This window comes from Vipera ursinii (genome assembly GCF_947247035.1).
Source record: "Vipera ursinii genome assembly, chromosome: 2".
Taxonomy (NCBI): domain Eukaryota; kingdom Metazoa; phylum Chordata; class Lepidosauria; order Squamata; family Viperidae; genus Vipera; species Vipera ursinii.
The window spans coordinates 80,775,187-80,803,073 of record NC_139513.1 but is presented as its reverse complement, the minus strand read 5'-3'; the positions used below and the strand labels follow the sequence as shown (position 1 = coordinate 80,803,073).

General features: G+C 39.8%; 1 protein-coding gene across 2 annotated transcripts; it reads right to left on the bottom strand.

Moving 5' to 3' along the window:
* Nucleotides 1-2,016: 2,016 nt before the first annotated feature.
* Nucleotides 2,017-26,891, bottom strand: SPARC (secreted protein acidic and cysteine rich). Of its 2 annotated transcripts, none has more exons than XM_083354933.1 (10): nt 26,780-26,891; nt 16,411-16,480; nt 14,570-14,620; nt 13,129-13,213; nt 10,517-10,638; nt 9,618-9,738; nt 7,149-7,282; nt 6,868-7,016; nt 4,789-4,937; nt 2,017-2,250 (listed from the first exon to the last, which is right to left on the bottom strand). In XM_083354933.1, the coding sequence occupies exons 2-10, from the start codon at nt 16,465-16,467 to the stop codon at nt 2,222-2,224; spliced, it is 897 nt and encodes a 298-aa protein (XP_083211059.1). In that variant the 5' UTR covers nt 16,468-16,480; nt 26,780-26,891; the 3' UTR covers nt 2,017-2,221. The 2 variants fall into 2 exon arrangements, with proteins under 2 accessions (XP_083211059.1, XP_083211060.1); XM_083354934.1 differs by having other exon boundaries at nt 14,570-14,617; nt 26,780-26,880.
* Between the last annotated feature and the right edge of the window lie 996 nt (nt 26,892-27,887).

Sequence of the window (27,887 nt, the reverse complement as noted above, 5' to 3'; positions counted from 1 at the left end):
ACTCAAAACAGTCTAAAAAACCTTCCAGCCCTTTCTCTCCCTTAATATCTCCTAGGTGCCACTCCACATGAGTAAACAGACTCTTCATTCAAACCTTAATATATCTTTTGAGGATATGATTAATCAAAGATTTTAACCAGCTTTTCCTAACTTTAATTCCTCCACCGAAGGATTTTCTATGAATCATCTCTTGTAAAACAGGAGAGGTCATGAATACGTAAAGAAGATGCAACATCTCTTTGGGTTGGTAGAAAGGTTTGGATTTCTTTTTCCATACAGTAAATTAAATAGTTAACATGTGGTCAGTTCTAAAGGCATTAGTTTGAATGTATTTTATACCTATTTATATTTCACCCAAAGAATCATCCTGAGTACAAGGTAAAAAAACATCAACCACCTGTATTTGAGGTTTGAGCCTCTCGTGGAACTATAATTTCTATGTGCCATGCAATATGATGATGATGATGATGATAATAATAATGATGATGATGTGATGATGATGTTGGAAGGGACCTTGGAGGTCATCTAGTCCAACCCTCTGCTCAGGCAAGAGAACCTATACCATTTCGGACAAACAGTTGTCCAGTCTCTTCTTAAAAACTTCCAGTCTTGGAGCATTCATATAAGTCTGCAGATATGCCTCAAGTATTTGAATCTTGGCAGAACCAATTTTATTCAGCAAAATCAAATGATCAGTGTTGATTATTGTTCCTGTGTCATACTTCACTATGGATATACACCTGTCTATCAAATGGGTGGGTTAAAACATCATGCCAAACCATAATGTGATTTGTTCACTTTTGGCTTGTGGTCCTTTGTGAAGTCAGATATTGTATTTTCTAAATCAATCGTGTTTTATATAATAAATATGGTTATATAAAGAATGAAATGGTGCAATTTGCAAACCCAATCCTTGTTATCTACCCAGTGTTCAAAACTAAGTCTTTTAAAAAGAAACCTGTTAGCGTTGGATTGCCCATACTTCAGCAGCATTGTACAGTCTTGTATAGATAAGATAATTAAAAGCTGAATGAAAATTTATATTCATGTGATTTGACTATCTTTGTTTTGCAAGTAAAATATTTTATTATAGAGGGAATCTTTCCCAATTAGTAAGCAAACTCAAGAAACATTTGAATGCTTTTTACACTATATCACATAATTTGAACTTTTAGAAGCACTATCACCAAGGGCAGAATTGAAATTTCCATCTGAAAAATATGAATAGGGATACAGAGAGGGTATCATATTCAGACGCGTGTGCTTTGTTGTGTCAGAATGTGTTTCAGTTAATAAGTCACCGAAAGAGAAAGACCCAGTAAAAACAGTCACAACCAAATTTTGATAAGCACCATATTTAACTTTTAAGACATAGAAACACAGCAAAAAGCAATACAGTCACTGAGTAGCTGTGAAGCAGAAGCATTTTTAACTTTTTATTTTTAAAGGGTGGGAGGATGAAAGGGTTACAAGATCTTAAACTTTCCAATACTTCAGTTGTTGTTGTGTTCATGTTATTTTGAATTTGTGCCCAATTATTGTTACATTCAAAGAACTGTCAAATTTACATATTCATCTTTCTGAATTTTCATTCCTGACCCATCCCCTTCCCTGCCATTCCCACTGCACAACCATATAAAATCCAGGTTTCTTAAACTTTCATAAAACATTTGCAACACCTGACTTTGTAAAGCCCAGTCTCTCCACACATTTTTTGGTTTATCTTCCTTTCTTGCCTTTCTTTAAAAATTAGGGGATTAATAGTCTTGAGTCTATCAACTAGAGTCAACTTAAATAGTCTAAGCCAGGGGTCGGCAACCTCGGCTCTTTTATGACTTGTGGACTTCAACTCCCAGAATTCCTGAGCCAGCATAGCTGGCTCAGGAATTCTGGGAGTTGAAGTCCACGAGTCATAAAAGAGCCGAGGTTGCCGACCCCTGGTCTAAGCAGTAGAAAATTGAAACAGATTTTTTTTAATTACTGCACTAGTGTCATCAAATTAAAAGGTCAAAAGAAATGCACAATGGGTGTGTGAGCCAAGTGATCTAGTGGTATAGATTAAGCTACTATCAACTTTCTGTCTTTTTTTTTTAGCACCGTTAATGTATACGTTTAGACCTATATTAGCACCTTGTCCCCGATAAAATAAAGAAAAAACATTCTTCAACTTATTAAAATGGAAGAACACAACTTGTGCATACAGGTGAAGAAGCTGCTAAATTTAGATGACAAGATCCTTGTCAATGTCCTCTGTGAAAAGAAAGGAAGGAAGACGTCACGTAAGAAACATGCTTACTGTCACTATCATCTTACACAACATTTATGTGATTCAGTTGCCTTTCCTAGCATTTAGAACAGTCTTTTCCAAACTGGTCCCCACCAGGTGCCGTGATTACTGTTCTCAGAATTCCTACCCACGGTGTTCAGAGTTGTAAAGAGATATCTGGAGGATATTAGCTTGGAGAATACCGCTATAAGCTATCCGGCTAATACAGGGCTTTTCAACCTTTTCACCCATTGTACCACTTTTAGGATATGGCAACATCCGAGTACCACCAGTTGCCTAGCAAGGTGTCAAAAACTTGACCAAAAAAAAATAAAAAGGAAAAAAGTGATGAAGTACAGGTAGTCCTTGACTTACAACAGTTCACTTGTTACACCTTTGCTCCGCGAGCTGCATTGGTTACCAGTTGTCTTTCGGGTGAGGTTCAAGGTGTTGGTTACGATCTTTAAGGCCCTACATGGCATGGGTCCGGGTTACCTCAGGGACCACCTGCTGCCGGCATCGACTCCCCTCTGCCCTGTGCGTTCCCACAGAGAGGGCCTCCTCAGGGTGCCGCCAGTCAGGGAATGTCGACTGGTGGCCCCCAGGGGGAGGGCCTTCTCTGTGGGGGCTCCGGCTTTATGGAATCAATTGCCGGTGGAGCTCCGGATGGCACCAGACCTTCGAACTTTCCGTCGGGGCCTGAAGACCCATCTGTTCGAATTAGCTGGTCTGGCCTGATGGGGGATTATGGGCTTTTAATTGTTTTTAATCTGTACTTCTGTTTTTAATTGGGCATGGATTTAATTCTTTTTTAATTTTTGTATAGTGTTTCTTATGTATGCCCTGTGAACCGCCCTGAGTCCCACCAAGGAGAAGGGCGGTATATAAATCAAATAAACTATAACTATAACTATAACTTAGTGACTGTTCCAAGTTACAATGGCACTGAAAAAAAATGCCCCCCAAGCCACAGCCAAGCAAGACATCTGCCTGCCTGCCTGGTGGCGCTCTTCCTCCTGTCCAAGGTTTTAATTTTTGTGAGCATTTCTGTTGAGGATTGGCAGCTGGGGTGGGGTGGGGGTGTTTGGTTTTTATTCCCCCTCCCCCCGGGTGGTTGTAGCAGGTTTTGGTCACTTCACATGACCCTGGGACACTGTGACCCTCATAAATATGAATCAGTTGCCAAGTATCTGAATGTAAATCACAAGACCCTGGAGATGCTGCAACATTCCAGCTGATCGGCGCTTCTTCTGGGCTCAGCAGAAGCACCAGGATCAGCACCGAGCTCCAGCTGGACCCTGGCGCTGATCCTGGTGCTTCTGCTGAGCCCTGACAGCCCTGCAGCTCCAGCCATTTCTCGCTCAGGCTTGTGCGGTGCTGCCACCGGTTCAGCTCATTCCCCTCCCCAGCTACCACTTTTCTAGGATGGTCGTGTACCACCTGCCAGGTGCCAATGTACCACAGGTGGTACCTGTACCACTGGTTGAAAACCCTGGGCTAATAGACTGCTGTTTTAGAAAGAGGTTTTTAAAGCCATACTGAGGAATAGGAATGCTTGGCTAGTTAGAATGCAGAAGAATGACTGGTGAAAAAATGTTGAGCCTTTAGAAATTCTAAAGGTATCTATGACTCGGTCTTACTATTAAAGCTAAACAGTTTTAGCTAAGGAAGCTTCCTAATACGGTTACAGGTAGTCTTCTTTAGCAACCAGAACTGGGAATGGCAACTCGGCCATTAAGCCAAATGGTTGGTAAGTGAAACTGTGACTTTGCTTATGATCTTACTTCAGCTTTCCTTTGTTTTACAGATCTGTGAAGGTCACAAATATGAGGGCTGCTTGCAAAGTTACTTTTTCATTACTGTCATAACTACGAACAATCATTAGGCAAATGAGGACTGCCTTTATAAGCCAATTATATATAAGGTATTCTGAATTTCTTGAAGGAAAGCTGGGATACAAATGAAGAAAAGTAGTCTTTAAGAGCTTCAGCTAATCCCAGTTAGCTAATTCAGCTAATCAGCGATCACTAAAATCAGTGTTCATTAAGAGCATCGTCACTTATTCCAGTTTATAAAGTTTCTCGGGTTGATATTCTACATACACTTATCTAGAGTAAGTTTCATAAGGCTGACAAATTTACTGCTGAACAAGTATGCTCAAAATTGCACTGTAGATCAGCAATTTTCTGGACAGCCAGCCTTCTAGAGATTTTAGAATTAAGTCCACTTCTCCTCTCTCCCTTTTTCAGTTGTGGTCAGCGTAGATTGCATTGCATTCATGTCAGAAGCACTGAGGCACTTCCTGATTGAAAGGATTAGCAAGTGACATCACCATTGCCCAGCGGGGTGACCCATTGGGTACTCCTGTCAGGTCTCTGGCAGTAGCTGGAACGAAGTATGGGAGCTCAACCCTGCCCCACAGCAGCACATGGGTCTGAACGTGGGCTTGCTAACCTCCAACCCAGTGTCCTAATCATCTGAGGCACCATGCTCCTAAGTCAGCACAGATATGTGATACTTACTTTCCTTAATGCCAAAGCAGTTGGCCCATTCTTCCAGAGCAATGTATTTGTCATTGTCTAGATCACAAGTCTCAAAGAAGCGAGTGGTGCAGTGCTCCATAGGGATCAAGGGAGCTCGAAGAGGGGCCAGTTCAGTGTGGGACAGGTATCTGAAAGGAATATCAAAGCGGGCACAATGACCACAGCTCCAAGAAATCTCATAGACAAGGCATGCGTGATGGTTGAAAGGATCCCCAGCATAATTCCATTGCACAAAATTACAGAGGAAATAACCTGGAGCTGGAAAAGCATTTACAAAAAAGACAATGATTGCACCATTTTGCTTTACACTTCTACCTTATAATCTTTTTTTTATTCTGGAGTTAGTTCCGAAACATTTTGAGCATGAGATTTGAGCAGATGATGGAGAATACACAACTGTGCTTGGGAGGTGTTGGAGAACAATCCTCCCAAGAGGGAGATCAGTCTGGAATTGTCAGCGCTTTTTTGTCATAGAACGCCCAGAATGGAGTTCCGGCACCGTTTTTGGATGGAACCTTGAAGGGTAGGCAAGGCGGGTTGCATGAGATGTGTGAGTTCCGGCACCTTTTTCTTTTACAAAAAAAGCACTGGGAATTGTTATGTGAATATAAGAGAGCAAGATCTGATATCCCCCCTCCCCATGCCTTTGAGCCTTATTTAATCTTTCCCAGGTCAAAGTTACCAGTCTGGGGAGAATTCTGTGGAATAGGAATAGAACAATAAAGTAGCTTCTTTGAACTCTACAAGTGTGGGCCTGCTTGTTTGAACCTGACAGGAGGGCTTGGGAAATAGAAGAAAGGAAGAATAATGAATAAGATAGAGAGGTAGGATCAGGGTTATATCCCTGAAATTCCTGTCAAAAGTTACCATCAAAGAAAACAAGGCTAAGATTTTCAACTCATGTTCCCCAACTTCTCTTCCATAAGAGATCTTAAAGTTTGCTATGTGTGTTAGGCTTGCTGGATGCTTAACAAATCACTTTCCTTTTATTTCTCACTCAAAATGGGCAATTTTGCAGCAACACTGAAAAAGGACCACAGTGAAAGTGAAAATAATTCAGTGTTGTGGGGGAGCTTGAATAATCCTGAATAATGAGTGACATTAAAAAAAAGTGGACTGAGAGACAGGAAAGGAGAGTCAGTGTGGCATGGTGCTTAAAGTGTTAAGGTACTAAGGAAACCGAGGTTCAAGTCCATTTCTGGCTACAAAAGCAAACCGGGGGACTAAGACTCTTGCCTCCCACTCTCGTTGAGAGTTAAGTCCTAGGCAGATGTTTCTGTCTTAGGGTGCAAAGAAAAAATATCTGCTGCAAACTCCACATAGATGTCAGGAAGGGCATTAAATTCTCAGCCCCATCCAGTCGCCCAGACTCTACATTAACATACTGGGGGGGCATAAAAAAACCCATGTCTATATCCCCTATTATCTTGCATCTTTCTCCTTTTATATGTTTCACTTAGATAATATATCACTAAACCTTCCAGAGTATAGTGTGCAGTTTCCTGTTCTATGGGACAAAGAGTTTTCCATTATCTCTTTTTTCCATCAACATCTTTACAAAGAAGTTCCTTATGATGATATCTTAAGTATTTTATGCCTAGTCTCAGCTTAAATATTTAAAGGGTAAATGCAGTCTGCATTGGATCTTTTATAGTCTGGCATCAGACTATGTTTTATTCCCTCTATATATTGTGATAAGATCTTCAAACATTTTTAAAATGACATACATCTCAGGATTTGAAAAAAAAAGTCCTATTTAATGATCCTGGAAATAAAAGCACTAATCAGTTATAATGAACAACTTGTCATTATTTGAGAGCAGTGTCTGATTTTTTTTAATAGTACCCTAACTCACTGATTAATTTTACCTGTTATCTTATTTGATTTCACCTGTAATCTTTAAACTCAACTGGAGTCTTGATTTCTGTATCCCAGGTGAATGTTTTAACCCCACCTTGCTAAAGGCTAACCAATAGTAACCAAGGTCTAATTCTGTTAATGAGCTAATGGGCCCTGTCTATGCCCAGTTTCTCATAAGCCAAGAATAGGAGTATCTACCTATCCGCAGGATGCTGGTCTAGCTGTCCAAATTGCCAGTGCACAGGGAAGATGTACATGTTGTAGTTCTTCTCAAAGTCACGGGCCAGGAGTTCTACTGGATGATCGCCAGCTTCGAGACGCTTCTCATTCTCGTGGAGCTTCTTCACCTAGTCAGCAAAATAGAGTGAGTGTGTGTGTGTGTGTGTGTGTGTGTGTGTGGAGAGACAGTGACTGCGCGTCCCTTTGTAAGAAAGGCATCATAAACTATGGGGCTCTGCTTAGGCGTGTCTCTTGCTCACCTTGAGTTTCTGCTTCTCATTCAGCAGGTTGTTGTCCTCATCCCGCTCGTACAGGGTGACCAGCACGTTCTTCAGCCAGTCGCGCATACGCAGAGGGAATTCGGTCAGCTCAGCGTCAAGGCAGGTAGGAATGACTGAAATGCAATCAGAGCCCCATCAGTCCAGGCACAACTTATTAAAAATATAACCAAAGAGCTATTGTACTCAGCAGTGGACACAGTGATTGGTGTTTTCCACTGCTCCCAGCTAATAAGTGGCCGAAAGGCTATTAGAGACAACTGCAATTCTGTGGTAGGGCAGAGATGCTAGTGCTCTGTTCCTCTAATTACATCCCCTATCTCTGCAGTTAATCACATTGGTGTTGTGATGTGCAGCACAATCCTTTTCCCACTTGTTTCTTCTACCCTCTATCACCCTTCTAACTCATTGCTTTCCTTCCCCAACATAGTTGCACAGTTGCACCATTTAACGGCCACTCTGGTCAACAGTTTTTTCCATGTCTGTTAATGATGCTCCATAATTTCTGCATTGCAGAGAGATTATCTTTTCAATTTTCTCCGGACATTATTTTCAGGATTCTGAGCCAGTCTGAACTTTTGAAAGGTATTTTAGAGTTGAATTTAACCACCTACAATGATACTGATTGACCTGGTTTTTGCTTTAAAAAAAGCTTTAAGATTTCCCCTGCCCCTTTAAATAAAAGTCAAGGAATAGTAGTAAGTAGGAGGTGGAATCTAACACTCCAAGTCAGAAATGTAGTATTAAAGTCCATTTAAATCTGAGAGATTCCTGGAATTCTTTTCATTTCATGGGATACAGATTTCCAAAGCTACCAATCCTTTCCTTCCCAAGAAAAACTATTTGCTTTAGAGGAGGAGGAAATCCATGTTCCAATGAAACCATCCTCCTCTTAGGTTAATTTTACTTTGGAGAGCCTGCCTGCCATGACCACCCAGATCCTAGTTAATGTTTCCTTTATCACACATAAGGGAAAAACCCTCAAATGTGATTTTATTGGCATGTAATACTCAGAATTGGCTAGGTTAACAAAGTTGCTTGAAAGCTGCTTTTACAGGATTCCCTCTGCATCACCTTTGAAGCGTGTCTCTCTGTGTGTGTGTTTAAATGACTTTCCTCTTAGCCACCTATCATAATAAATGGTTTACAAAGCATCAGACAATTGAACCTAAATGCATGTGGTTAAAACCATGAATTGTATGTGTATGTGTGGGGAAGGGGAATGCTAAAGGTTTACTTGCTTTATTTGTAAAGGCAAATATTTATTCATGGAGTATTAGAAACTCTGGGGGCAATACACTCAAAGTTTGAAAGGGAATGGCGAAGCACTGACATGTTGGCATTGTCTGTGCTCAGCTACTGGCTGGTTGAGACTGAGCAATCTCAGCGGCTGAACATGTTCTCTAACTCCAAGCACACATATATGGGGAGCACACTAAGAGAAAGAGTTACACATCGGCGGACATTAAGAACAGGGAGACGTTGCTGGTTAACGTTAAAGTATATTGGGGTTGATTAGCAAATAGGAAGATTGGTGAGGTGGTCAATGTCTCTGTGTTAGCAGTAGAGGCTGCTTCTTGATTTAAAACGAAAGCCATCGGTGCCAAAAGTAAAAAATATTCTACCAATGAACATCACGGTGAAAGCACCTTTATTGTGCATGCTCTGTTCTGACCAGATGGAACTCCACTCTGATGGTCCTAAATTTTAATTTTGAAAATAGCCAGAGATGTCTGTGCCAAGACTAAGGCTAGGAAAATATTTAGTGTCTAATAGTAGTGTTATAACAATCTGGACCGCTATAGACATAGACATATAGACACCTGTATCACAATCACTGCTGTGTACCAATTGTACAGGTAGACATACAAATATGGACAACACACTGCATTTCTCCTTGTATTGTACAGTGGAAAAGCAGTGATTGGGTAGGGCTAGGCCCTTCCTGTCTCAAGTCTGCCTGAGTCTATTATATAACCTGACAATGAATTCAAATGGTTGAGATTGGGGAGAGGTTGAATGCCATGCTTTTAGGCTGACCAATGGAATCTGCTACTTGAACAAAGAGAGAGAGAAAAGTCTTTCTGGCAATATGCACAATGACCTTTATAAAAATGAATGAATGGCAGGAGGGGATAAGGCTTGACCTTTAGGAACTAACGCTGAATAAATGAGCTAAGGAAACAAACCGTCACAATCAAAGAATAGATTAAGGTTAGATTTCAACATTGGATGATTTATCATTTTCCAACTGGCACAGAAAACCAGCAGGATACCCATTATCCAAGCTGCCCATGCACTCCGTGTTGATGATATATGGGCCCCATGTAGTGCCAAATTCCTTAGACTGCATGAATGTCAAGTCCCTAGACTCTGAAAATATGGTCAAAGGGCATTCTTAAGAAGTTACTTCCTAATTGTACTGTTTCACCCTTAAGGACAATAACTCACCTTTGCAAGGTCCAATGTAATCCAGGTGAAGTTTGTGTCCTTTCTTGGTGCCCTCCAAAGTACATTTGGTGGCAAAGAAGTGGCAGGAGGTGTCATAGGTCTTATTGTCAGTACCACATACCTTTGTGGAAAAGATTATTGTGTTAGAAAAAGTGTCCAAATGGAGCATGGTTTTTCTCCTACTCTATGACAACAAATCAACAAGTCTACTCAGATTAAACTTCAACCTGTCTAATTACATGACTCAAAATGCAATTGGGACTTTTTCAAGGACTAAGCTTCCATTCCTGAATTCAAATAAAATGGAAAGCTCAATGATGTCACTGCATTTCCAAATGATGAATGGTCTTTTCAAAGAGCTGCATGCTGTATAAATATTAAAAGAGTATGAGGTTCAAGATAGACATTTGTGGTAGGCCACAAAACAAACCCAAATGGTAGAGTCAAAGTCCCCCAATGTTGCCTTGTTATTTATCCAACACAGAGAGAACCGCTGGTAAGCACTGCCTCCCATTCTCATCTGCCTTCCACAATCTATAAAGATGGAGTGATGATTAAAAATTGCAGATGTTCAGAAATGAACAGAATTATGTACTGCCAACCAAATTGGCCTCCATTCATAATCTTACCCTGCACAAGCCCAGATAAATCCTCCAACTCTGATCCCTTTTACTCCAAAGTTAAAGGACAATCCTCCCCATGTTTCTTTAATAAAGGCAGAACTGGTAGTAGCCTATACAGTAATTACATCAGCTTTCATTGGGGAACCTGACATGCAATTCATTACAATCTTGAATATGTAGTTACAATTCAGCTTCACTATAGTTGAGTATCTTTCTTTTTTTCTTTTACTGATATATATTAACTCACCTTGTGTGGTTTCTAAAGTCTTTGCTTACCTTCTCAAACACTGCAGTGCTGGTTGGGCAGCTGGAAGGATCTTGGCATACACACATTGGAGTGTTGCTTTCATCTACTTCACAGATTTTGCCGTGTTTGCAGTGATGGTTTTGGCAGGGGTCTAAGGAAGATCAGAGAAGCTACTTTAGAAACAAAAGAGGGCCAATGCTGCTTCACAAAAACTGAAGGACTAGTCACGACAAAACCACAGCCAGGACTAGTCACGACAAAACCATCACGTTCAGGCTCTAGCTGGCTCATCAGATGCAGGAGAGTCTCCTAAGAATGTTTATGCAGGAAATTCTGAGGTCCAGTTAAGTTGTTTACATTTATCACTGAGTGGAGCAACATGGAAACGACCGGGACCAATCGAAACCAATATGTGGTTGTCATGAATGGTGCAAATTCTTCTGTGAGATTAGAATTTTATTGTCCCCAAGTATTTTAAAAAAAGCATCTAATGTAGGATTCTTCAACTAGGATCCTCCAGAAGGTCCCAAGAATTTGAAGGGTTTGCACTTTTTTCTTAAAAAACTAAACAAAACCCTGATCAGACAAAACAAGAACAAACTCACTTCTAGCTTTGCTCTTTGCTTTGCCTGCAGAAACTCACAATGAGCAGTTGTGGTTCTACAAAGTTTGCAGAATTTCTGATTTAATGTATTTGTGAAGTTCTGGCTGAATGTAGTTCAATTGTTTCTCATTTAATCAGTTAATAACATTCAACAAAAGATGAATTAAGCTATTTAAATGAAGTGTGGATTGGTCTCAGAAAGATAATATCCAGTGCTTTTTTTGTAAAAGAAAAAGGTGCCAGAACTCACACATGTCATACAACCCGCCTTGCCTACTCTACAAAGTTCCATCCAAAAAAGGTGCCGGAACTTCATTCTGAGCGTTCTATGAGGAAAAAAAAAAGCCCTGATAATATCCATCCTCAGTCAATTTCTTCCCCTCAAAATTCTTTAAAATATAAATGGGCAACCTGCACTGCTGTGGTGGCCTATTGTGAGTCCCTCCCACTCTTTTCCACAGCTAGTAACATCAACTCCTTAGAAGGAAATGAACTGGTGAGAAAACGAAATGATCTGATAGTTTATCACCTAATTAATATGCTAAGCTTAAGATTGGATTGGTGTTTTCCTGTTGCTAATGGGAGGAGATGATCAGCAATCTATAGAGGAGAATCCTTCATTGTTTCCCTTTTGACACACTAGAAAGGAGAAGGAAATGGAAGCCCCTTGCATGGTTTACTCTCTTTGCAATGAAATCATTTTATTTTGCTCTGAGGTGGTGTAAAAGAGACACATTGATTGCCCAATTTGGGACCTGAAATGCCACTCTCTCTTCCTAACCATCACCTGACTCTCTTGACACTCCAAATCTGATACCATCACCTGCCCAATTCTTTTCAACCCCATATGGAAATTTATGCACTTCTTATGCTGTCCAGTCTCATGTTTACTTGGATTACGTTATGCGAGGACCTAGGTCTCTGGAGGAGAAGGCTCCAATGCTGGGAAAGGCGGGAGGCAAGAGAGCAAGGTAGATGGACGCAATGAACAGTAGTGAAGAGTGCACTGTTGAGAAGACTTGAGAAAACCAGGTTAGGGACAGATTGCCATGGAGAAAAACTGAACTGTGCAGTCACTAAAAATCATGTAATGAAATGAAATGAATGGAAATGTATGCACTTCTGTTCTCTGCTGTTCCAAAGGGGAAATGTTTTTATTTTAATCCCATTTATATCCTGCCCTTCTCCGAAGACTCAGGGCGGCTTACAATTTAAAGCACAAATCAATGTGCTTTGCAATAGCCTTCATTCTATGTATATGCCTGCTTATTAGGGCTTTCGGGGGGGCCCCCAAGCGGCATTATTACAAAGTCAGCTTATTGCCCCCAACAATCTGGGTCCTCATTTTACCTACCTCGGAAGGATGGAAGGCTGAGTCAACCTTGAGCCTGGTGGGACTCGAACCTGCACTAATTGCAGGCAGCTGGTGTTACTTAAGGAGGCATTAGCCCACTGCGCCACCAAGGCTCCAAGGGGAAATGTGTGTATGGGATTGCAACATAAATGCTTCTAACTGCTTGACTGATGATAGACTGTGTGCCATCGTCCTTCTTGATGTATGCTTAGCAACCATGTAGATTTTCTCTATGAATCTTCCCATATACGAGGAGAAAGCGGCATCAAACCCTGTGTCTGTGTGTGTGTGTGTGTGAGAGAGAGACAAATGTTTTCTTTGTCAAACGATTCCCATTTGATTCTCATTCCCAATCAGACTGATAGTGAATGTAACACCACTCTGCAATCTGAAGAGGAGCTCCTGATGTAAAGGAACACCCCAAAATGTATTCCTTTCCACTCTAAATGTGAGTGACAACGGAAAAATATGTCTTATTTATTTTTTCTTCTTCTACTGGTTTGAAATTTTGCCCTCTAGGAATGGCCTTACTGCATATGTCGTGGTGACAGATGCCAGTTTTAGTTCTCTTAATATTTTATGTGCATAAAATGTGTGTATCTGTTACGGATGCGTAGATCTTGCATATACACAAAATACTTTAGATAAGTACATCTTAGGAATCTAGCTATCCAGCCACGTACTTTCAGCCACAATCTCCTCAACATCCACAGTGGTCTCTTCAAACTCGCCAATTTCCACCTGGACTGGGTTGATTCCAACTGGTTCCTAAATGAACAGATGGAATGAGATTAGTTACAGTTAGGGTCTGACGGATGGATACTATACCCAAGACTCGGAAGCCATCTTTATTTATTCATTCAGTATGGATGCCACCTGCCTCCGAATGACTCTGAGCAGCTCGCAACAACAGAATAATATAGAAATTGCAAAATACCAATCAAAAACAAAAGAAAACAAAAAAAGTACCCCAAAGTAATCTTTTGCAACTTGGAGCCTTCCTAAAGCTCTACGCCAACCCGCAGTCTGTGGATCAGTACTGGTCCGCGGCATGCCAACAACTGGGCCATACAAACAAGCAAAGCCCCATCCAGGAGATGCAGACAGTACACAAAACCACACCTCCTCCAGTCCGTGGAAAAACCTCTCTCCATGGAACTGGTCCCTGGTGCCCAAAAGGTTGGGGACCTCTGCTTTAGGCTACAGAATTCATAACTAGCACTCTAAGAATTGAAGTGCAATACACTTAGAAGGGTGCCAGGTTGAAGAATGCTGCCTTCTAGTATATTTACAGTACCCGCATGCAGAAACACTCCTCACATTTACAAAAAGCACTAAATGTTTAAGAAGCAAGGTATTATTTTAGGACATAGCTGTTGGTGTTTTCAAAAAAAAAAAACACCCTCACACAAAAACACCTGATTCCTGATGCCTCCTTTTACAGGTGACATGATTATTTTTATTGCTGCTTTATTGTTGAGAGCCACCTAATATTATGGCACATAAAGACAGGCGACCATCTAAGTATAACTAATTCATTTTTAAAAGCGGCTGCTGTAGGCGAACAATTTGTTTGCTCTAATTCTGACGTGTATTTCTTTACTTCTGACATTTATTTTATATTCTAACATTCTAAGCATTTATATTCAGGTGAACTAAAACAGTCCCAACCATGGGTAAGAGGGATGTGTTAATAAGCTGGAGGGTAAAAATAATTTTTTTAAGGAAAAGGAAAAAAAAAACACAAGTGGAGAGGACCTAACCACAAAACAGCTTAGTCAAGGCTGAGCAGGTTTAGTGGCTCTGGCTCCGGCATTCTGATTGACTGGTAGGATAGATGTAATCAAGTGTGGGCAGGAAAGAAAAAAACAATTAGTATACTGAAAAAAAGGAATCGGTGTTAAGTAGATCTCTCAAGAGGAGCACATCATCCTACAAGAGTTTATTATGTTGGTATGTGTAATATGTAGGTAGAAATGAGTGGAAGAAAGCAAAAGAGTTGCATTCAGGAAACCTGTAGCTGCCAGAGCAGTACGTATCTGCTGTTACCGTCTATCCTGAGAAGTTAGAGCTATTTAATTCCCCATCCCACTGCTGGGGATGTTTGCGTACGTTACTTTGTACCTGTGTTGCAGTGTCCTCTATAACTTCCATCTCCTCTGGCAGAGCATCCTGCTGTGAGAGACAGAGAGAGAGAAAAACAACAACAACAGGGAAATAAATAAGAATGACCTCTACTCGGAGTTCTCAAGTTTGTGCTAGAATTCTACTACTACTGCTGGGCTAAGCTCTTCTGCTTGCATACACCCTCCGTGTTGCCCTCATCCCTCACTGAGCAGACACCCTAAACGTTTTAATCTGATTTCCTTTGCCACAGTGAGAACCAAGGAGCCAAGTATTTCTTGGAGCACCTGACCCTTTATTTTGAAAGATGGAACTTCCTTACCTAATTCCTCTCAGGGAGGCAAAGCCCAAATTGAAGGCACTCAATTCTCCTTGGACATAATGCACTTCTTTTTTTTTATTAAAAAGTTTTACAGTACATTTTATTTTTATCAAAACAAAACAAAACCCCTCCCAACCCCCTCCCCTCTTCCCAACCCCCTCCCCAACACCTCCCTTCCTCCCCCTCCCCCCTCCCCGACTTCCCAGAGCTAAATACAAGGTATAACAGTAGAAACAATCATAATCTACCATATGCAAACAACAATAACTATTAAATCTATCGCACTTTAACTCTTATAAAATAACTACAAGCAATATAAATATCACATCAATACTTATTCAAATGCTAAGTGAAACTTTTTAGTCCCATATTTATTCTGGATGTAATCAATCCATTTTTTCCACTCCACAATATATCTCTGTTGCGAATGGTCTTTCAGACATAATGCACTTCTATAAACAATGCGTAAGTATCCTTCATATTCTCTTGGTAATAAATGCACGAACTTATTTCTCAGGGGATTTCTTATCTTTGTTGTTTTCATACGGGTTATAATGTTGGAGTTTATAGGACATTTTACTGTTTCATTGAATGATAAGGCTGCAAGTATAACTTGAAAAACGTTAAAATGTGACTTTGAAGTAATTTGCTTATGGTGTGGTTATGTTTCTCTGTTATATAATATCGGGTATATCATGAGAAACATAATAAATTGAATGAAGATGGAATAGGTAAAAAGAAAAAGAGGGGGTCAAGAATGAAGGTGATGAATTAATGTGGACCAAATGAGTGACTAGAGCAGATGAACGAATGAAGGACTCAGATGAAAATGAAATAGTGAATGACATCAGAGGAAAGTGAAGACTAGGAAAGTCATGAATGGATAATGATGAAAGCTGATGAAACCATTAAAAAGAGAAAGGTTAGAAATTTAAAGAAAACATAACATGGAATTGGTGGAAGCAAGAATGGCTTCCAAGGACAGAAAAATAAGTGGTATAGTCCTAGGGAATGGTAGTAGTCTAAATTAGATTTAGCTATAATTCTTTTTCTTGCATCATGCCTTCAATGACTTTCACTTATTTCCTTTTTTACTTTGGAAGTGAACAGCTTTTAAAGTATAGGTATGTACTTTCATATATATTGATGTATATCTGATATATTTACTAAAGGAAACAATCGATATATTGCTAGAATTGCTACGACTATCTTGCTAAAAGTTTATGTTTTGTCATGCATTGACAAAACTCCTTGATCGGTCCTGGGTGGACTAGACTGCAAAGTGCAAGAGATACAGCTGGATAAAAATTAATCAGCAGAAGTTGGAAGCTTTGGTGGTTGGGTACGAAGGTTGAGAGTGATCTTCAGTGCTGGACTATTTCTGAGTGTTCAGAGCAGTGAGGTGGCTTGGCGTGCTTCCTTTCAACTGTACTCTACAATATGGAGAGTTTGACACTTCAGCATCTATAACATTCAGATGGGTGTGTGTGTGTGTGTTAGGGCTAAAGATGATACTTACTGGAGTTGCCAGCGCCTTGCCTGCCAGGCAGAGGAAGAAAAAAATCCAGGCCCGCATTTTTCTTTGAAACCTGAGTTTATAGAGAAAAAAAGAACCATAGTTTATTTTGCAAGTTGGAGGGAAGTATATATGTATAGTTTCCCTTATATTTCACAGTAATCAGTATTTTGAATCTGAATCTTTCATTTTTAATATCTGTACCCACTTCTTCCACAGAACTCAAGGCAATATACAGTATATGCCACAATGTCATATCCATTATATCACTGCATAAAAGATGAAAATTGGATAACATTATTGTGCACACAATGGCAGGTTGTTGTGCCCCCATTGTTGCCCATGATTTCCCATTATAGTCATCATCTAAGGTGGTTTACAAGACAACCCGAACCACTAACTACCAACCCAGCATATTGTCCCAATCTGTGCTTTGGAATGGTGATCCATTAAGGTGTTTCATTGGTGCTGAAAGCGGTCAGAAAAATGAAAACAAAAATATTTCTTTATAATAGCAAAAATCCCAGGAAATTGTCACCTTTCATACCATTTTAATGGTAGGCATTGATATCTTGGGATATGCAGCAAATTGCATGAGGTAGGAGTCTTTTTTTTTAACAATTACATCGTATTTTACTTATATCTGGGAATCCAACAATTGCATTAAGACTTTATTCACACCGTAATTCCTGCACACTAAATTGCCAAACCTTGGTTTGGTCCAGATTTTTTTTTAAAGTCCACATTGTTCCTAAATGAATCTCAGCCGTCTGAGGAAAGGTGGCAGATAATTACTAATTCCAATGGAAATCTGAAGCACCTGTGCTATCAGAAAAAAAATGCACTGGAATAAAACTGCATTTGCATACTCAGTAATGGTTCTTGTTTACTGACCTATTAAGACTACCTTGGACCTCTTAGGCAGGCAATGGAAAATAAGTAGAAAGAACATAACTGCATTGATGCTCTTCCTCTACCCCTGGGGTGTCCAATATTAGCAACTTTAAGACCTGTGGACCACAATTCCCAGAATTCCCCAGCCAGCCATGGAGAATTCTGGGAGTTGAAGTCCAGAAGTATGCTTTTTCCAGGAGTCAACATTCCCAATAAAAAAGTTCCATTTCAGATCAAACAAATGCATAATATGAAAAACTGAGGTATGTGGCTTCCTATTCTTGACTGTATGTAAAATCCACGCATGTTGGTGGAAATCTGTATTATTATTATTTTTTTTGCAATAATGGTATTCAAGCTTGCCCACTTGTGTTCATCCAGGTTTTGCCAAAAGGAAACATTGAAAGAAAATCTTGAGAGATTATTATTATTATTTTGCTAATCTACAGTTGGCGTTCCATTGTTGTGCTGGTTTCATCTACAGGCTACTAATATCAAGGCTTCGTGCCTTGAACCTTGATCATTCTCTAGGGCAGGGGTAGGCAACCTTGGCTCTTTTATGACTCATAGACTTCAACTCCCAGAATTCCTGAGCCAGCTGAAGTCCACGAGTCATAAAAGAGCCAAGGTTGCCTACCCCTGCTCTAGGGGAATTGCTGGCACAGAGATGCAATCCCTCCACATGGTGGTATTTGTTCCAAGTCCCATTAACAAAATTTATTTTTTTCAATGTACATCTGTTGCAATGCAAAATGAGATAAGCTGGAGAGGAGGAATATCTGTTTTGTCTACCACATAAGCAAGAGTCTGAATGGGCCCACTGTGAATCTACGGATGAATCTGGTACGGTGAAACTGTTTTGATAATAATTAGAAAAATGCTCATACAAGACCCTTTCAGGTCAAGGGGCAGCACCGGGCATTCTGTGCCAGGCAATGTGTTGCAATACTTATAAATGCCTTTGCAACTTGCTTAGACAGTTAGATTTGTTTCTGCTATCTGTAACAAGGTAAATGCTAATACACGTTTGTGCCACAACCTGTCTAGATATTGATTCATTTCACCATTTTGTGCCTACGTTTAGAGCACAGTAATAACCAGAAGGCATGGAGTATAAATAGGTCCAAATAGAAACCATGTAGTGTGGTTGTCTCTATAACCGGCATGTGACTAACACACCGTAGATCCAGATTTTGAACAGGCAGGGGCAGTGAGTAGCTAAAGCAAAGTGTCTATTTCCCTTTTCCTTGGCTCCGCTTTAATGCATTCATTCCTCTTCTTACTCCTACCTATTTTACTCCCGTTCAGTACATGGCGTCCCTTCCTCTCTCTCTCCTTTATTTGCTCTGGAGACCACGGAAAGCATCATTCCATCATTGCCAAGACCTGAAGCTGAGGTCACTAGTTCTTCCCTTCCCAGGGCATTTTTGGGTGGAAAAGTACAGCTGAATCTGGCTGTTTCCCTCATCCCAGATTTATAAGGGCTTTTCTTATGCTCCAGGAAGCTTGGCATATTTGCCTTGCTTTCTAGCTCTATTTACAACCAAGGCAGGAGAGCTGTATGAATGGGGTGCCAAAGGGGTGGATGTTCAGAAAACAGCACCCTTCAAGACACAGTTGTCAATGCTGGGCTAAGATCTGTGCCGGGTCCTCCAATGCCAGAAAATACCAGGTTTCATAGCCTGGCATTGCACTAAAAGTTTGGAGACCATCAGACAACACACCAGTCAATGCTCAGTCCTTCCACTTGTTGTGATTGGAGGTAGAAAGGCTGTTTGAGCAAATAAGTCCTGCGTAAACATCTGTTGCCGGAGACAGGAAACACGTTTATTTGAAAAACAAAATATAAAGAAAAGCCTCATCAGCTAACTTATTTTTTGAGAAAAACTGCATAGATATTTTGGCTGAGAGGTCTGGCTAGTGCTTTGCCATAAACCTGTGGAATACAATAGCGCACTTCTCCTGCTATGAGGGCTTGTTTCACAGTCCTCATGCAGGTAGGTATCCATGAATGCTGCCCTTCAGTGCTAAATGCCTTTGTATTAATAGGGTTGCAAATTGGGACAAGGGGTTTGAAGCAAAATTCTGGGTTGCTATTGCGGGAGGAAATAATCCAGCTGCCTGATATGAAACTCATCAGTTCAATTTTCCAGTTCCTCAGAGAAGCATTATATCAGGACCACTCTGGGAAATTAAAATGGGTGGACAATTGACACTGCTCAAAGTACTAGTCTGGGAACAATAAAGAGTCTGCTGCAAATTTCCGTGGTAGATTTTGCCCATTGTTAAGTGGTAAAGGTAAAGGTTCCCCCGCACATGAGTGCTAGTCATTTCCGACTCTAGGGGCCGGTGCTCATCTCCGTTTCAAAGCCGAAGAGCCAGCGCTTGTCCGAGGACGTCTCCGTGGTCATGTGGCTGGCATGACTAGATGCCAAAGGCGCACGGAGCGCTGTTACCTTCCCACCGTAGTGGTCCCTATTTTTCTACTTGCATTTTTACGTGCTTTCAAACTGCTAGGTTGGCAGAAGCTGGGACGAGTAACAGGCGCTCACTCTGCTACGCGGCACTCGGGATTCGACCCGCCAAACTGCCGACCTTCTGATCGACAAGCTGAGCATCCTAACCCACTGAGCCACCGCATCCCTACATTGTTAAGTGGAGTGCAAGTTTATTTCATAGTGATGATGATACCACCTTAAAAGGTTGTTCTCTTTCTGTGGCTGCTTAGGGCAATATAGATAGATTTGATGCAAGAAAACCTGTCTTTAATTAGCTGCCTATCTTGTCCATCTCCTTCTGTAATAACTGTGTTCCACTTAACAGAGGCCCTATTCTCTCTTCTCATTAAGCTCAGCATTATTTGCTTCTTCTGTACTAAGTAGCTTGCCTCCTCTCTTTTTCTCTACAGAAGAGTAAATTTCATTTTCCAGCTTTGAATAACTAAAATTCACTCCTCTATCACCTCAGTTGCTAATGTGTAATTTTTCTGTTTTCTCTCTCTCAAGATATATCATTTGCCTCCCCTATTAAAATAGAATCTCTTTCCCCCTTCTTCTTTTTGGATTAGTTCCTAGTTTTAAAGCTGGCGCAGCAACTTCAAAACCAAGCTTCAGTATACAGAAAAAGTTAAATGAACGGTTGGACTTCAGATTGTGCCCTGCCGTAGATTGTCAGAATAGCTATAATTGAGCCATATACCCTTTCTGTAGTCATCTAGGTTTTTATAACTTCATGTGGATCTGCTTTTGCCCTGACTGAAAACAAGTGTCTTTAGAGGATTGCTTAAGTAATAATAGTGGTGCTATATCTAAGACCCCAAGCTACCTTCCATTTTCTGTAGCCTTCATTTCAGCCTTTGAAAGTTTTCATGAAAGAAATGTTTACCTAGGAACCGCCAGTTGAAACTCCTAAGCATCACTGTTATTTACCTGGGGACAGGTAGATGACAATTATGGATGAATTATCATGCTAATATAGAAGCTAGAGCATGTGTAGAGAATAATATTTATTTAACATCTGTGAGAGGGATCTTGGGAGTCCTAGTGGACAATCACTTAAAAATGAGCCAGCAGTGTGCTGCAGCTGCCAAAAAAGCCAACACAGTGCTAGCCTGCATTAATAGAGGGATAGAATCAAGATCACATGAAGTGTTAATATCACTTTACAAAGCCTCGGTAAGGCCACACTTGGAATACTGCATCCAGTTTTGGTCACCATGATGTAAAAAAGATGTTGAGAGTCTAGAAAGAGTTCAGAGAAGAACAACAAAGACGATTAGGGGACTGGAAGCTAAAACATATAAGGAACATTTGCTGGAATTGGGTATGTCCAGTTTATTGAAGAGAAGGGTGAGGGGTGACATGATAGCAATATTCCAAGATCTCAGGGGTTGCCACAAAGAAGAGGGAGTCAAGCTATTCTCCAAAGCAACTGAAGGCAGGACAAGAAGCAACAGATAGAAACTCATAAAAGAGAGAAACAACCTAGAAATAAGGAGAAATTTCCTGACAGTTAGAACAATTAATCAGTGGAACAACCTGCCTCCAGAAGCGGTGAATGCTCCAACACTGGAAGTTTTTAAGAAGAGACTGGACACTCATTTGTCTGAAATGGTATAGGGTTTCCTGCCTGAGTAGGGGGTTGGACTAGATGACCTCCAAAGTCCCTTCCAACTTTATTATTATTGTTGTTGTTATCTTTGAATATAGTAATGAATTATTATAACAGGACTTTAATTACAAATTAGTCTAGTATTAATGTTTCTATCTTTTACATAAGGGAGTAAGATAAGAGAATACTTTGTTGGTATCTTTGTCATGCATTGTTTCAACATGTATTAATTACCAGGCTGTCTTAATGACATACATATCCCCATTAAATAGATACTATTTGCTAATTGGAAAATTGTGGAAATCAGAACTTCTCCATAAACCTGGATAAAAAGAAATACTTTACACTGACTGAGCATAATCCTAAAACTGTAAATTGGTTTGGTTGATTTTGTTCTTAGCTAACGAGGGAATCTAGACAGCTATGATGATGGATTCTGTTTTGATCACCATGTGAAATATGTGCTGTATTTGAAATGTTATCAGTGTTCACTTTTGTGGTTATTTATTGTTATAATTATAAATTAAATTTAGAAGGCTCACTAACTCACCATGAATCTTGAAATACAAGATAAAAACAAAATTCAAGTTAAAAATGGAATAAACAGGGAACCAATATAAGCTAACACAATAGCACCATCACACTCAGAGGACACTTAACCCATCTAATGTGAGCCTGGGGGAAAAAAAACCAAGTTGTCAAGGCCTGTTTAAAAGACAGCAGGGTTGGGATCACTCAAACCACTTGAGGGTTGCTATTTCACAGTGTAGGTTCCATAACAGGTAAACGGGGTCCCATCAGCTTGCACTGTTTTAAAGACAGGGCTTGGAACATGCTTAATTTGTCAGATCTTATAAACCATGGATGAGAGATAATTCTTCAGGTAACTAGGCCCCACTCAAAGAAGTGCTTTATAGGTAATAACCAGCACCTTAAATAGCATCTGGAAGCCTGGGGGTAACAAATGCAGTTTGCACAGCATTGTTATTTAGGCAAACTGAAGCATGCCCATTTAACTCTTCATGCCACCATATTCTAGACCAGATGCAACTACTGAGTGGTCTTCAAGGACAGCTGCATTTAAAAGGCATTGCAGTAGTCCACAGATAGGTAGCTAAGCCATTGTATTATACTTAAGGATCAAATGTGGATTCACATACTATACCTTGGTTAACTATACTTTGTTGAATAGGATCACAGATACATCATACATAGTCCATAAACATAAAATAAGAATTGCCAAGAATTTTGCCTCATTTCCAGGATAAGTAACTGATGGAATGAATCCATCAACTGTATAATTAGGCCAGGTATGAATATGATTTTAGGTTTAAAATACATAAAATTGAAATGAACCCATTTGGATTTTAGCAGATTTGTTTCTTATAAAACTGCTTTTTAGCACAAACCTTGAACAACCTATTTTGCATTCTTTCATCTCTTAACCCTGCTGGAGTCACAAAATCTCTAGCTCAAATTTCTCCTGTATATTATTTTATTCAACTTATGAGTTTCACATAGGCAGGGAAAATGCCTGAAATCACCAGCTTTAAATAGCTTGTAATGACCATTGCCTAGAAATGTCAGCAGAATGGCAGAATGTTAGTCAAGCTTTATTTAATTACCACTCATAAAATCATGGAAGAAAGGTAATTCAGCCTTTGAATTAATTTACTGTAGACCAATTTTAATGGAAGTGGGCAAATTTTTAAGGCTGTAATAAGGGGCAACATTGTTTTCAAAGTCAACATAATTCTGCAAAGCATTGATAACGTTCTGATTGAAAAACACTGACAAAATGGACTTGTTCTTTAGTGAGAGGTGGCATATTTTACTTACTAGTTATTACATACAGCATTTAAAAAAATCTAAAAGGGACCCAAGTTAAAGCTATATTGATGTGGACATTTTTTTGAAAATTCACAGTGACACTCCAAAGGTTTTTGCTTTTAGCCATGTCTATTAGTCACAAGCAAGTACATAATTATAGCCAGAGGCTTGGACCGCAGTTTTCCACACATACCCTAAAATATGTATTGTTGAATTAACTCAAGCCCTTGTGAATAAATCGGGGTTTCATTGTTAATTATATAAAAAAGAGTCGCTTTCGTCTGCCATCCAGGACAAAATTGGAAAACTGATATGTAATCTAATTTCATGTGAAACCACTAACAAATATACCTAAATGTCAAAGCCAAGCTTAACCAGAAAAAAATGTATCTCTTTCCCACTCTTTACTAGATCTCTCCTGTTTTCAATTTAAATAAATGAAATCCCTTGGAGCAATCCTCTTCTAAAATTCCATGTTGCTGCTGTTATCCCATGCACACTATTCTGATGTACTTTGGATCTCTTCCTGGTATATTTAGACCAAGATTTCTTTAAAATGTTCAAATGGGTTGCATTATGTGGACCCATATTAGCTGGCATTTTGTAAAAAATAATTCATATCCCTCTTTCTCTCCAGGAGTTCATACCAGTGTATACTGTGCCTCCCTAATGTCCCATTTACATTTTGAGGTAATTTAAGCTGAATCATCCCTCATGAGTGGGTGGAGTCTGAACCTCAGCCTTGTCAAACTTGGTCTAGCATTCCTCTTTTAACAGCAAGCTGGTCCATAGATATAAGCAAACCCTCCAAGAAAGCTCATTGATAATTCTAGGTTATATTTCAGTGGCCCTTTCCTGAGAATAAGAACCAATTCCCATCTTTCAAGGTACCCAGGGTAAGCCGTTAGGAATGCTACGCCAGGCAAAAACTTAAAAGGAAATCAGCACTGATGACCTGGCATCTTAACAGCAGCCCATAATGCAGACCTCAGATTGAATTGGTTTTGAGAAAATAGGATGGGTATGAAGAAGCTTGATATTAAACTCCATTCCTGTATAACTGTAAGTATTTCACTCCAAGATCTGGAAGGATACAAGTTATCCACTGGTGCCAGAAAATTCTGATTTCAGAAATGCCTTCAGTGAACTTGAAGAGAATTATGCAGTATATTGGCTATGGTGCATAGAAGTCAGAAGTGCAAAGGCTGAGCCTCCAGGCTGCTTCCTGTCCCCCAAAGCCTTACCCAATTGTAATTTTTAATTGACAAGAGGGGAGAAATTATTAAATAGCTGACTGGAGTAAACTTTTGATTTGACTCCAGGGCACAATTCAAAGTAGAACTTAAGTCTTGGTCTCAGTAAAAGTTGTATACCACTGTCTTATGGATCAATTAACATACATTTTTCCACTGGCTCCTACTTCCTCCCTGCAATCACTGTGCTTAAATGCAGCATGGCCAGAGAGAGATGGATGCTTGGTCAATGCTATGACAGGCGTTCTGACATTGTCATGTAATGCCAGTTCCTATTCAATCTTCCCTGCTTCTGACATCAGGGAAGAAGCTATAGTCAAAGTTTTTTTGCTCATGCTGTGAAAAAGGGACAGGAGGAATTTATTCTCCCAGTGCCTCTCCCGCTAAGAAGAAAGAGATTGTTCCAGCAGTCATCTGTGCATCATCACAAGACCTCTGGGGAGATGTCCTATTTCCTGGAAAGGATGATCTAGCAGCACCAGTGGTGTCTAAAATTTCCCCCCTACAAACTGAATGGTAGGACCCATACAGATTTACCATCAGAGGGTGAAAAGTACTCTTAAGACATCCAGTCCAACCACAATTTGGACTGGATGGTAGCCTAGATTGTCATTAATGAAAACCACACACTTATACCTCAGAGACAGTTGGAAAAGTTATTAGCATCTTTCTTACTGACCATACAGTGTTATTAAATTACCACCTGCACAATGAAGTCTAAATTAAAGGCATGGTGCTTCTACCCTTTGATTCTTTATCTACTAAAGGATAATAATTCCAGCTATTATAGTTTGTGTTTGTGTAACCCTTGCTCTTTTAATATGCCATTTCAAAAACAATCTAAGTGTGAAATACTAAGCATGGGACACAGATTCAGGCCTGAGTCTTGATGACCCTTGACCCAAATTAAACTTTGAGTTGAATAATAGACAGTGCAGAATAATTCCTTTTAATTAACTTGAAGTGTCCTGCATTTTGTCTTTTGGATGCCATATAGCAAAACCAGCAGTATTTGGGGTCAAAACTTTGATACAAAACACTCCAACTAAATGCATCCTTTCCTTTCACATCTGTGGTCACAAAGGCCAGGGCATCTCTTGAACCAGAAGATCCTGAAAAGGTTTCCATGGGAGCCGACATTCCATTGTAGAAGAGTCATAGCAGAGAAGGGATTTTTTTTTCCTTTCCGAGAGGGTGGGGCTTGGCAAAAATGTGAAAAGTTGATATCTCTTCCCCCCTCCCCTTTCCCCACATCTCCTGCCTCTGCCTATGTGGCACACAATTGCTTTGTCTAAATGGGTTTCATGGTATTCTGCATGCATTTCCTTTCATCTCTCTGCACTGGCATTTGCACAACTCTTTTTTTGTCCAATTTACCATGCTTCCAGAATAGTTTTTTTTAATATGTGGCATTTGTTGTTTTTATATTTTGACTCTGGAAGGGAATAGCATGCCCTAAACAACATAACCTCCTCCTTTATATTGCAAGAGAATGACACTTACATTTCAAAATAATGCAATTTTGACTTCACCGAATTGCCAAAAACCTTTTTTTTCTTTTCAGGAGAGGGAATAAAGGACTCTTCTGGAAAGGGGAAACAATTTAATTCTTGTCTCTACTGTAGTCCCATAAAGTCAGGGAATGAATGCTGAGGCTATTAATTTTAAAGACAATGAATTGCATGCTTCCTTTTGGATACGCTTATATATAGATAGAAATAAATTCTGTTTTGCAATAAAACCGTAAGAAATAAAGATGAAGATGGAAGTAAAAAATTATGTTTCCCACTCCCTTTTTCAAAAAGCAAATAGAGCCCAAGCAAATGTCCTAAACAAGGTTAACTTGCCAAGTTTATTCTTCAATGCCTGGTATTCCATGTGTCAGTCCTAATTAATTAGGAGGCAATAAATTGTAAAATCCTAGATACAGGGTTGCAATTGGCCTGAAAATAATTTTACTCTCTTCCCTTTTTATTCAGCAAGTAGAAAAGAGCACTGGTAATAGTTGCCAAACATGGATGTTATATTAAACTAATTCAATTAATAAAAAACAATTAGCAGCAAAACAGAAGTTAGGCACAGCATGCAGAATTCTCAACAGTACAGAACGTCAAGAAAACACTTAATGAATATTCTTACGCATCAATGCTATTCTTGTTAGGCTACTCTTCAAATGCAGATATTAGTTTTGGGCCCTGTCAGTACTCCTTTGCTTAATAACAGATAAAGGAAGAAAAATGAAGAATAAATAAAAGAGAATAGAAAAGTAGGTTTTGACGCCATACCTCAAGGACAGGGCAGCTGAGAAAACTTCAGCCTCTCTCAAAAGTCTGAAGGAATCTAAGTGTCTTGGAGGATGGCAACAGGAAACTGTTTCGAGGGTGGTTGGGCTGAGCTTTCTTTCTCCTCCTCCTCCTCCTCCTCCTCCTCCTCTATTTTCCAAATTTGTTTCTTTCTCTCCAGCTACAAGTGGGCTGGCTTTCACCTTCTCTTCCCTTCCCACCCCCTCCTCTTCTCAAAATATATTCTGAGGCTGCAGCCAACGGCTAAATTATAGGCCAGAGCAATCAAATGGTGTCAGAGTCTGTAAAGTTGAATGCAGAATAAGAAAGAGGCTGTTGCTGTCTTTATGGAAACTATTGCCCCACTGAGGACTCCAGTGAGATCACTTTTTTTTCTCTTAGGTTTTCTCAAAATGTTGGCCGCTTTGAAAGAAGAAGGTGCAATTGTTGGTACTCTAAAATGAAAAGCTTGCAATCTAGGAGAATGATATTTATAATGAGGCATAACAGACCTAGGAGTTCAATAGAAGATAGATAGATAGATAGATAGATAGATAGATAGATAGATAGATAGATAGATAGATAGATAGATATTCTCGTTGGAAGAGTAGCATTTATTATGCCATTAACTCATGCAATACTAAATGTGTCAGTCAGTCTGCAAAACACTTTGATTGTCATTATACCAGATTTAAGAATTTATTCCAAGAAAGAATAGTTACAACTATTATGATAATCAGTTGCTAGATCAAACAAGCAACCTGTATGTGCATTTGTACAAACTGAGTGGAGACTCTCCTCCACATTAACCCCATGGGAAGACCAGGACACCCCTAACCTTCAGATCCCCTGGCATCTTGATACCATTTTGGTACATATTTTGGAATTCCTGTCCAGAAACCAACTACGACAGACTCAGGCTGTGGTACCCATACAGAAAATATAATGAAAAGGCACTTGACCAGGGCTATGATTTGGGGCAGCAGCTTTTTGGATTAAAATTCCTTTCATCCTTGGAATATGAACCTTTGTATGAATCTATCCAAAGTGTAAAGATGAGTATTAGCTACAACAACAGCAATATAAAATACAATTTCTCATTTATTTCAGT